Raw genomic sequence first — 10487 nt, forward strand, 5'->3', positions numbered from 1 at the left:
AATTTTTTATAATGCTTAGAATTTCATTTTGTTAACAGCCCGTAGCTCTAGGTTGTGCAGTGTGAAGGTTTTCGTTCATTCTCTTTTGGGCTGTTAATTACCCTTGTTAATTCTTTTAAAGCGCCAACCTAACATCCAGGTATGTTTGTAAATTTAAAGTTGCTTTGATATTAAAAAAATGTTTCAAAGAATAACTTGTGAAGATAAGGTAAGTCATCAAAGAATAAATCAGTATTGGAAAATTTTATTGGTAGGCTACAATAATGTCACAACACATAAAAATGCAGTATAAACAGACGATTAGCTATGTTCTTTGTTCTGTCATTATTTTTGGACAATAATTACATTTCTCTAAAATAATATATCCAGAGTTAGAATTCAAGTCAGTCAGTAAATTCCTTGCGATACAAAAAATTTAAATGTGAACACTTTTTAAACTAAATTATAACAGAAAAACGCATTAAAAATAACATTGCTATCACAACCTAGGTAGGTTTATATATGGGTCATGACCTGTGGAGTAGGAAGCATCATTCTTTAATTTGGACCATAAAGCCTGTAAGCCAAGTGAAAGCTCTTCAATTCAACGGTTATAACTTAAAGCAGCCTGCACAATTTAAAAAGCAACAGCACGACTACAAATACAACTGACATTTTAACGGCTCAAAATACAGTGAAAAGCATACGGCTTGAACACGAAACGAGACTTGACTAAAGAGGGCTTGAATTCTGACGCTAAGCTTATTGTTGATAGAATCCAACAACCAAGATTGAATTCAAACAGAACCAGCCCCCAAAACTGTTTCTTTTTCTCTGTCAGTGGACGAAAAAAAAACCGGTAAAATCAAGATTTCTGGGGGTAATTCGAGAGTTTGTTTGGTTGTAGTCTAGGTTTGCCAAGCATACAGAAAAGAAAAATTTTCGGAAATATTTTAAAAGTATGAACCACTGCAAAAATGGACAGCCAGAATGGCTGTGACATGCACATCCGATATCGAATGGTAGGCTGTACAGTGTACGCCTTGTAAGCGCTTTACAATAGCCTACAGTACTTGTTGCCTGATGATCGTCCTTTTAGTAGACGAAAGGTTTGGCGGGGGATTAAATTTGCATTGGAATAACAATGCTAAATTGTTTTTTAACACCTAACTGCAAGAGATGTTATGGCAGTGAGCACTGCGGCACCAAACATATATTTGATTCCGCTTGTAAGGAATGATAATAAAATTTAAGTGAAGGCAATGTTAATGGCCTACAATTAAGATTTTGCCCAAACAAAATTACCACAAAATTTCAACATTTTGTAATCGCCCGGTATACAGAAACCAGAACAATTAGTGCTTTTGAAGCAGGTATGACATCAACGTAGACACAAAACAAAATTCCATGACCATTGATCAACATACCCTCAAAAAGCCACGCGTTGAACGTGTGGTCATGGAAACACTTCGTTAACAGTGAGTAAGCGTAAGTACTTAAAGAAACGCGCAAACACACAAGCAAGAAACGTGTGATAAAGTTTCACAGTCAACAACGGCTATCGCACTCAATTTGCTGCTTGGATAGACTATGGGAAAAAGCGTTTGGAACCACGTATAGTGGATAGCACAAATTGAACAGTTAAATAAAAGGACTGATAGCGTGCAGTTCATAATCGAAGGAACAATCAAGTAAAAATCGGTAACAGCTTAAATAAAGCATTTCTTCAAAATAAACTCGATAGCAAGAAACAGATTGTCAATGAATGTCATTGATATTGATGGTGGTCCCGGAAAAGTGTGTGCTTGAACGGGGATTTCTTCCATCGTCGATGGCGACAAGCGGAACGTCGGCATCAAATAAAGTCGTGGTCTCAATTTCTTCCTCATGATCAGGTTTCTAAATCAGAAAAAAGGATTACAATGAGTTGTAAGTTTCTCGGCAGCCGATTGTAGCAAGAAATGACAGCGATAGCATCGTGTTTCGCCCATCAGGTTGGGTTCATCAGTATCGCACCACTTATTCATGTTATAACCTATCTTGCTACAATCGGCTGCCGAGAAACGTATAGTTGATTGGATGGTCTAAACTCTAAATGGCTAGCGTGGAAGCTACGCGGTCATTGTTAGCGAATCACAAATGCTGGCCGTTCTAGCGAGTACTCAGCCTGGTATTGACTTCCCGGAAGAAACCTCCTTTCTACATAATATGTTGCAGTGTACTTCGCACAATAGTTATAGTAGGGCACATACTGCTTATCTTAACACATTTCAATTTAAAAAATACTTTTTTACTAAAATAAGTATAGTTGGTATTTCAATATGTAGATGAAGAATTGCAGCTCAAACATACAAAACGAAGTAAAATTACCAGCTTCATAATATATATTTTGAACACACACCTTTCGGCACATTGTAGTATCCTCATTCCTCATTAAAAATATCAATAGTGGCTAGACAACAATATTATGTATTGAAACATCGAAACGTTCAACGTCCAGTAAACACTTGTCAAGGTAGTTTTTTATGTCTAAAATAAACCTGCTAAACTCGGTTATGCTATTTGGCTCTGTATATTTGTGATACAACTCTCTATTAAAGCTCAATTAAAGCATAGTTTCTAATAATTAGAATCATGTTTTAATAAGAATAATCATGTTTTATTTTGCGCCCATTGCGACAACATACGGCAAACTGCGATTACAGATGCGATATAACAGGAAGCAGCGAAGGGACATATTAGTCTTCGAGTTAGCTGCTCCTATTATTTTGGCATGCGATTAAGTGTCTTTTCCGAGACACAGCCGCGTGCTCTGGACAGCGATTGCCTTAATCTTATGACACTACCAGGGCGGTAGTTTATAGCTAGTTAAACATGCGGTTCTTTTCACAATTGCAGAAAGTTTTGTAGTGCAACTGGTACAGTCACCTGCAAAAGACAGTTAGAAAATGTTACACAGAGCATATTTAAAGAATGCTTGTTTGGAAAGACAGTTGAAAAGTTACCAAAAAGCCGTTTTTCTTAACAAAGCCGTTTTTGTAGGCTAGATGTAAAGCAAGTATATGGGTAGTTGAATTAACAAGTAACCATGAGCATGTAGTGAGTATCCAGGGCTGATGCTAATAGCGCAATGCAGATTATCATAACAAGAGTTCTTAAACTACTACCGGTGCCAATTGTCATTTTACCGTAAACAGAGATTATTTACGATAAACAGAAGCCCTTCTATTGTCAGACGTATTAAAAGCCTTCGTATCCCCTTCTTTAGATATCCCTGTCTGGAGCGGTATCGAACCCACATCATTTCGAAAGTCGCGTAGACGTTCTCATCACCCCGCTACACTGCCGATAAACGCTTATCTGTACGCAATGAATGGATATCCTTTATTTTGACTATTGTTGAGGTCACAGATAACACTGAATGCAATCGATGAGTACACTTCAAAAATTCTCAGCTTGCATCAAAACCACAAAAATTTATCAGAGAAAAATAGAAAAAGTGGGCATGATTCCGAAAATGACATCAATTTTCACTAATTGGCCTGGTTTGAAGTTTTAAGTCATTGATGGGTAATGAAAGGCATCGCACCAAATTAATCAACAGTGCTGGTGAGAAGACCCACCTATCACAGCGTTTGTAAACCGATTTTGAAAACCTCTCTACCTGTTGAAAAGCATCTGGTCAAATCATAACTTACTTTCTGAGAATAAGAACTTTGCCTCAACTCCAGATCTTTGTTGACCTGCAATTTTTTGCTCAGTTTGTTGGGACCGACAACGTATCTCTGAAGGACATCGGAACCATCGACCTGCTCCGATCCGGTTGCATCAACTAAAAGATATAGATCCGATTAAACTGGTGTGCATTACTAGAGAAGGCTTCGCGACTTGTCAAGCTTTTATTTTTCATACCCGTGTTTACTGTTATAAAATGTCAGCTGAAGTAATTGCAATCTTATCTTGATAAATCACTGCAATAACAATGAAATTATCACAATGCAACGTCAATTACAAAGTGATGCGGTAACAAAACCATATTATTTCTGCTGCAAAGTAAACTACCCAACGGACCCGATGTTTTCACATTTTAAAAATATTATCAAACACAGCATTACACTTTACAAAGCACACCCTATTGTTGTACCGTACTTGAAACTGTATCTCCACAGGCAGGAATGTCGTCATTCAACTGCAGAAACTGTTCAGTTGTAGCATCATTGAGAACGCCAATGTCCTCCATGAAAGGTACAAGAGCGATTTGTGACCCGGATTCATGGGGTTGGCAGGTGAGATAATGGGTATCGGACACCGTTTCGGGTAAACTCTCGGCGGGATAAGTGGTTGTCCAGGTATCGTTGAGCATGATAACATTGTTAGAATTGGTTATCTGAACCACTGATGTTGTCGCAGAACTGGAACAATCCAGTTTGGTACCGTTGGTTTCTTCATCAGTTAAAATGTTTTTCAAAGCCATGTCTTTCACATGATTGTTTTCATTGACATTTTTCTGCAAGTGGTCAAAAAAAAAAAACATAATAAAAACTGTTGTACACGACAGCTTTAAAAATTAGTGTTTTTTATACAACGCACTGAAAATAGTAAATCGCATTGCTAAAGAAAAGCTGCTAATGTCTTCCGGTTTAAAATGAAATCACAATAATTCTTTCGATTTAAAAAGCTAGCTACCCTTTTTAATAACGGCACCTGATAGGTAGTTTCAACAGTTGCATTTTCACAAACTTGACTTGTTGTTGAAGTCTTTTGATTCCCAACATGATTCTTAGAAGCTGCATATGACAACATATTAATTTCCAAACCTTGTTCTACGACAGGTTTTCTGTATTTCAAAAACACCTTTTTGAATGCTCGAGATACCTCTTGATACCATGTGACATTGTGGCTATGTCGTGGTGAGACACGATGTGGCATGATTAAAGCAGTGAGGATGGGAACATCATGAATCTGGGGTGGTAAAAGGCTCCTGGGCCCCAGAGGCTCACACGACGACGAAGGCGATGAGGAATTGAGGATAAGCTTCCTTAAATCCCCGAATACTTAGTCTCGTCTTCAACCACCTAAAAAGCTAGCATAACATAATCTTTACTCCATAATGCTCCAAAGGCATTTTAGACTACGGTATATACTAGCTGTGGTTGAAGACGAGTGACATGACTAGCGCAGACGTCACTGACTAAGTACAGATAAGTGAAAAAAGTGTTGTAATCCAATTGGTGGGAAATTTGGAAAGAAAAGCAGCATAATGATAGACAATAGTAGTCATCAAAGAGTCAAACCTGCATTATTGGCAATGTTTTGTTTGCAGGTGAGCTTGTGTCTTTCTAATCCATGTGATGACAAAAAATCCAAGCTACATGCATCGCATGTAAAATATGGTTGATCTCCACCTAAAACACATTTGCTCTTAGCAAAATTAATTTTTAGATATATTATTGGAAGTGGATAATTTCATGCTCAAAATGATGGTTTTATAAGTAACCAAGCTGATTTTAGAAATCAATGGGCCAGCTCATTTTTGATCATTTGAAAGGAAAATAATGTGGCATCCAATAACAAAAAACATTAATTTTCACCAATGGCTTCATTAAGGTAAGCTTGTAAATCCGCATCATTGACATCTTCTTCCCCCGGATGCTTCACTTTCAAATGCTGAAACAAGTGATGTAGCCTGTGGAACTCTTTGTCACATCCTTTATGTGAGCACTTAAACCTTAAAAAATAAAATGTTTCAAAATGTTAATACTTAAATTGAACCTTTTGTAACCACGATTTCAGTTTGTCAACTATTGAAACAAGTAACCAACTTCCATCTTGCAAGTTACAACTGCAATCACAATAAGATGATAATTAATCCATTGGAATAACACCATGGACAAATGGACATAAATAAAACATTAAATATAAAGTTTTGAACAGTTAAACATGAACAATAGCTAAAGGAGAAGTTATTACATTAGGCTGGAAATGTATTTTTGAAATGTTTATTAGGGTGCATGAAGCGCCCCTCATGAAAAAATTTTCTCATGGCAGTATATTAAAGTTGTACTACCCTTAGAAAAAATCAATTGTGTAAAATATTACCAAATTTGGATGAACTCTACTGGGTCCACATCGAACTTGAAAAAACGAGAAATAGGGTCATTTCACATGAAAACAGGCAATATGAAGATATCTCAAATACGATCTCTCAGATTTGGTGAAAAGTTGTCATACTATGCCTTAGACTACCAAACGAAAGAATCCCAAGTTTTAGATCAATATCTCAAAGGGTTTGTCCATGGCGGTCATTTAAATTTCGAGAACCACCCTCGTTTTTGACTTGGGGGTAGTGTATACCAAATTTTGCTATTTTCAGGGCCCCATAACTTCTATTGCAAACGTAATGGAAAACTAACATTGGAAAACTAATAATGCTATGCTAGCTCATTATAAACTACAGGCTTACTTACATCTATACAGTTCAACAATAAAAAACAACATTTCTGGATGCATGGGTAGGCCTATTAGGTGGGTCACTAAAATCCTAATATTTTGCCCCGTAAAGGTGTTTTTTTCAATTTTTGAATGCTTCTGACATCCAAACCAATCAGAATATTTGTTAAAAACATGATTATTTGTAATACTTGGAAACTTTTTTTCTGTCAAATCAAGTTTGAGGGTTGTGGTGCCATTACCAGAGATCTTTTGAGGATCTGAAAACCCTACCAGGCAGAAATGGCCCTTTTTAGAGCTCTAAATAACCATGTGGGCATTTTATAGTCATATGGTCGTCCAACTGCCTGTTGTAGAGTAACACAAGACTAAAGTGTTTTATTCACTGCTCTGCTAAACGACCATGGACACTTTCATCCTTGTCACCCAACATTACAAGGAACTCATCTACATGATGAGCAAGACATGCATTTCTTTGAAGATCCTTAGCCTAATAGAAACCTCCCGAACATTATTTCTTGAAAACCACATCGCTCGTTCAACAATATTAAAAAGTTCGTTGATCCATCAATAGACCTAATCCTGCTTGATTTGAAACCAGCTGGAAAACAAACTTTATTGCATATTCTGCTAATGTAAGCAATTCAAATGATGGGCTTTCTTGTGAGGTATAAAAACAAAGTAGCCCAAGGCTAGGTTGGTGGTTGGTTTTGAATCTTTATCCTCGAACTGACAAAGCCCTGATAGGTTATTCCTGGTAGTTTCCTGGTAGTTTCGCATACTTGTAGAGGCTTTTGACGCAGAGCCGGTTACCGAGATTGACAAAGTGAAGTTTCCGATTATTAAAGTGTTGTTGCCGAGAAATAATTCCATCCACTAGGTGCCGCTGAATGGAGAGCAGTCCTGAAATGCGTTGCTCAAGCGCACACCTCGAAAGTCGAACCAGCACCGCTTGATCATGAAGCTTCTTCGTTCACGAAGTTACGCGCTAACCAACTGAGCTTTCCGGGCGGATTAAACCATTCACAGTGGTTGACGCTTGGGTAACAAAGTTTCCAAGTATTACAAATAATCACGTTTTAAACAAAAATTCTGATTGGTTTGGATGTCAGAAGCATTCAAATATTGAAAAAAAACACCTTTACGGGGCAAAATATTAGGATTTTAGTGACCCACCTAATAGGCCTACCCATGCATCCAGAAATGTTGTTTTTTATTGTTGAACTGTATAGCAGCCTATAGTTTATAATGAGCTAACATAGATTTATTAGTTTTCCAATGTTAGTTTTCCATTACGTTTGCAATAGAAGTTACGGGGCCGCCCTGAAAATAGCAAAATTTGCTATACGCACCCCCAAGTCAAAAGCGAGGGTGGTTCTCGAAATTTAAATGACCGCCATGGACAAACCCTTTGAGAAATTGATCTAAAACTTGGGATTCTTTCGTTTGGTAGTCTAAGGCATAGTATGACAACTTTTCACCAAATCTGAGAGGTATCATATTTGAGATATCTTTATATTGCCTGTTTTCATGTGAAATGACCCTACTTCTCGTTTTTTCAAGCTCGGTGTGGACCCGGTAGAGTTCATCCAAATTTGGTAATATTTTACACAATTGATTTTTTCTAAGGGTAGTACAACTTTAATATACTGCCATGAGAAAATTTTTTCATGAGGGGGGCTTCATGCACCCTAATGTTTATACATAGAAAGGTTCATAGTTTCTATTATGTCAATATACCAAATACAGTACATGTACAAGATAAATAGACTACATAGATGTTTATATAAAATTTAGATGGGCTATAGTAAAAATCATATACGGTACTGTAGTTATTTTTTGAATCACATACTTTTTCTCCTTATGTGTCTTCATATGTCTATTTAGTCTTGATATTGAAGCAAAACCCCATTCACACTGATCACATTGATATGGTCTTTCTCCAGTGTGTGTGAATATATGCAGCTTGAGATAAGACCGTCTGACAAACTTTTTTTCACACAACGGACAATCATACATCATCTGAGGATTGTGAGTCCGTTTATGAACAACCAAAGCTGCTTTTGTGTGGCAATTTTTATCACAAACGTTACATGAAAACTCTGGCCCATTATTATGCACAGTTCGCATGTGTGAGGACAATTTGCGCTTGTTTGCAGTAATTTCACCACAGATTTCGCATGCACGCAAAGCTGTATGCAGCTTGAGGTGTGCTCTTTGATTGTAGTCATTTGAAAATGTCACACCACAACCTGGAAAAGGACATACATACGGTTTTCTCTGATAATGAGATTCCAGGTGCCTTTTAAGCTTGTAAGGTGTTTTGAAAGACCACATGCAGTTTGCATACTTGCATTTATATGGCTTTTCTTTTTCATGCATGACAGTTTTATGTTTACGACATTGCAAAGCTGACTTGAAAACTTCATTGCAACCATCAACATCACATGGATGAAGGGGTTTAGATCCGCAAGCATATGTTCCTTTGTTTGCTGTGGGAGCTTGAGTTACTGTTTGTTGATGAGAAATAATGGGAGGAGATGAAGGTATATTAATTCCAGATTTTGCTATTGTAGTGTTTATAATACAACTAGATGACGGTAAATCATACGACAACACTGAGGTCGTAGAAGGTGATTGTAACTGCTGCATGTTATTATCCACAGCTGGAGCTGGTGCCAATGTATAAACACTTTTTTCACCGTCATTTTCTACACTTTGTACACACATTGTCAGATACACACCACCTGAGGTGCTTTGCATATACAGCTTTGGAGAACTTTCAGTGAAAACGTCAGTTCCAGATGAATCTTCTGATATAGATGATTGCATTACCGGCACATTTGAATTTGGGGTCAAAAGAATTTGCGTTAAAGAGCCAGGTTTGGCAGTTGGACTTTCTTGAGTTTCTTTACAACTATCAGTTTCAACACTTGATATTACTCCAGAAGAATTGTGTACTTCTGGTTGATCGGAAATCACATTTGCATTATCTGATGTAATAGTTTGAGGAACAGTTTCATTGTTAATGGGTAGAGCAATCCACATCACAGGATTTGCACTACTGGTTACATTTGAATAGTTTTCAGTAATTTCTGTACTAACTTTTTGTTGATCGCTTTGGTGTCCACCAGAACAAGAATTTGTTGTGTTACTGATGTCAAGATTAGATGAGTTCTTAATAGCTTGTAATATGCTCTCAGGTACAATAACAACATTTACATTTTCTTTCTCTACATCTTCTTCACCTTGTTTGCCCAAAACAAAGTCTGAGCTTGAAAAATTTATCTTTACATTTTCCATGATAAAAAGGTAGGCTATATTGATTTAAATTTATCCTGCAAATTTATCCTTGATAGGTTATCACATAATATAAAGGCTCTTGACACAATGGCATAGGACCAGTTACAAAGATTGGCAGAGTGATGTTTTCCAATTGTTGAAGTGTTGTTGCTGAGGAATTACCATTCATTTGGTGCCGCTAAATGGAGAGCAGGCCAGAAATACGTTGCTCAAGCGCCAGGGCTTTGGAGCCGCTATAAAAGAGGGGTTAGGGGTGAATTGTTCGTAAACAGTTGTTCGTAAAGCAATTGTTCGTAAACAATTGTTCGTAAAATCAATTCTTCGTAAAGCAATTCTTCGTGTACATCAATTCTTCGTATAGGTGAATTGTTTGTAAACAGGTGATAGGTGAATTGTTCGTGAACAATTTTTCGCAACAGCAAGGTTTGTCTTGCAATTTCCGATGAAGGTGCGTAATAATGCAAATTTTCGTGAATAACCAAGTTACGACGACACAAAGAAATAAGCACAATGAAAAAGCGCATTTTTTGTTATTTATTGGAATACAACAATTGTCTGTGTTTAGCAATTCTTTGCTTACACTACCAATACTACTTTGAGTAACTTCGTACAAATTGTCCACGAGCTAAGTTTAGTATGAAGTATTGTGTGCAATTCCACGCAAGTAATCACAAATTTCATCATCTTGAAAGTCTTGACGCCAAGTTTGGACGACTCTAGTTAGTCTTTCTGCACTGTCCTTGTACTTTTTTTTT

General features: G+C 37.1%; 1 protein-coding gene across 1 annotated transcript; it reads right to left on the reverse strand.

The window, feature by feature from the left end:
- Positions 1-242: 242 nt before the first annotated feature.
- On the reverse strand, positions 243-9755 carry LOC145778220 (uncharacterized). Its single transcript, XM_082589677.1, has 7 exons — positions 8282-9755; positions 5571-5707; positions 5274-5384; positions 4684-4766; positions 4129-4486; positions 3678-3811; positions 243-1878 (listed from the first exon to the last, which is right to left on the reverse strand). The coding sequence occupies exons 1-7, from the start codon at positions 9730-9732 to the stop codon at positions 1738-1740; spliced, it is 2415 nt and encodes an 804-aa protein (XP_082445803.1). The 5' UTR covers positions 9733-9755; the 3' UTR covers positions 243-1737.
- Positions 9756-10487: the final 732 nt, after the last annotated feature.

This window comes from Aplidium turbinatum, chromosome 10 (genome assembly GCF_918807975.1).
Source record: "Aplidium turbinatum chromosome 10, kaAplTurb1.1, whole genome shotgun sequence".
In the NCBI taxonomy this organism is placed as follows: Eukaryota; Metazoa; Chordata; class Ascidiacea; order Aplousobranchia; family Polyclinidae; genus Aplidium; species Aplidium turbinatum.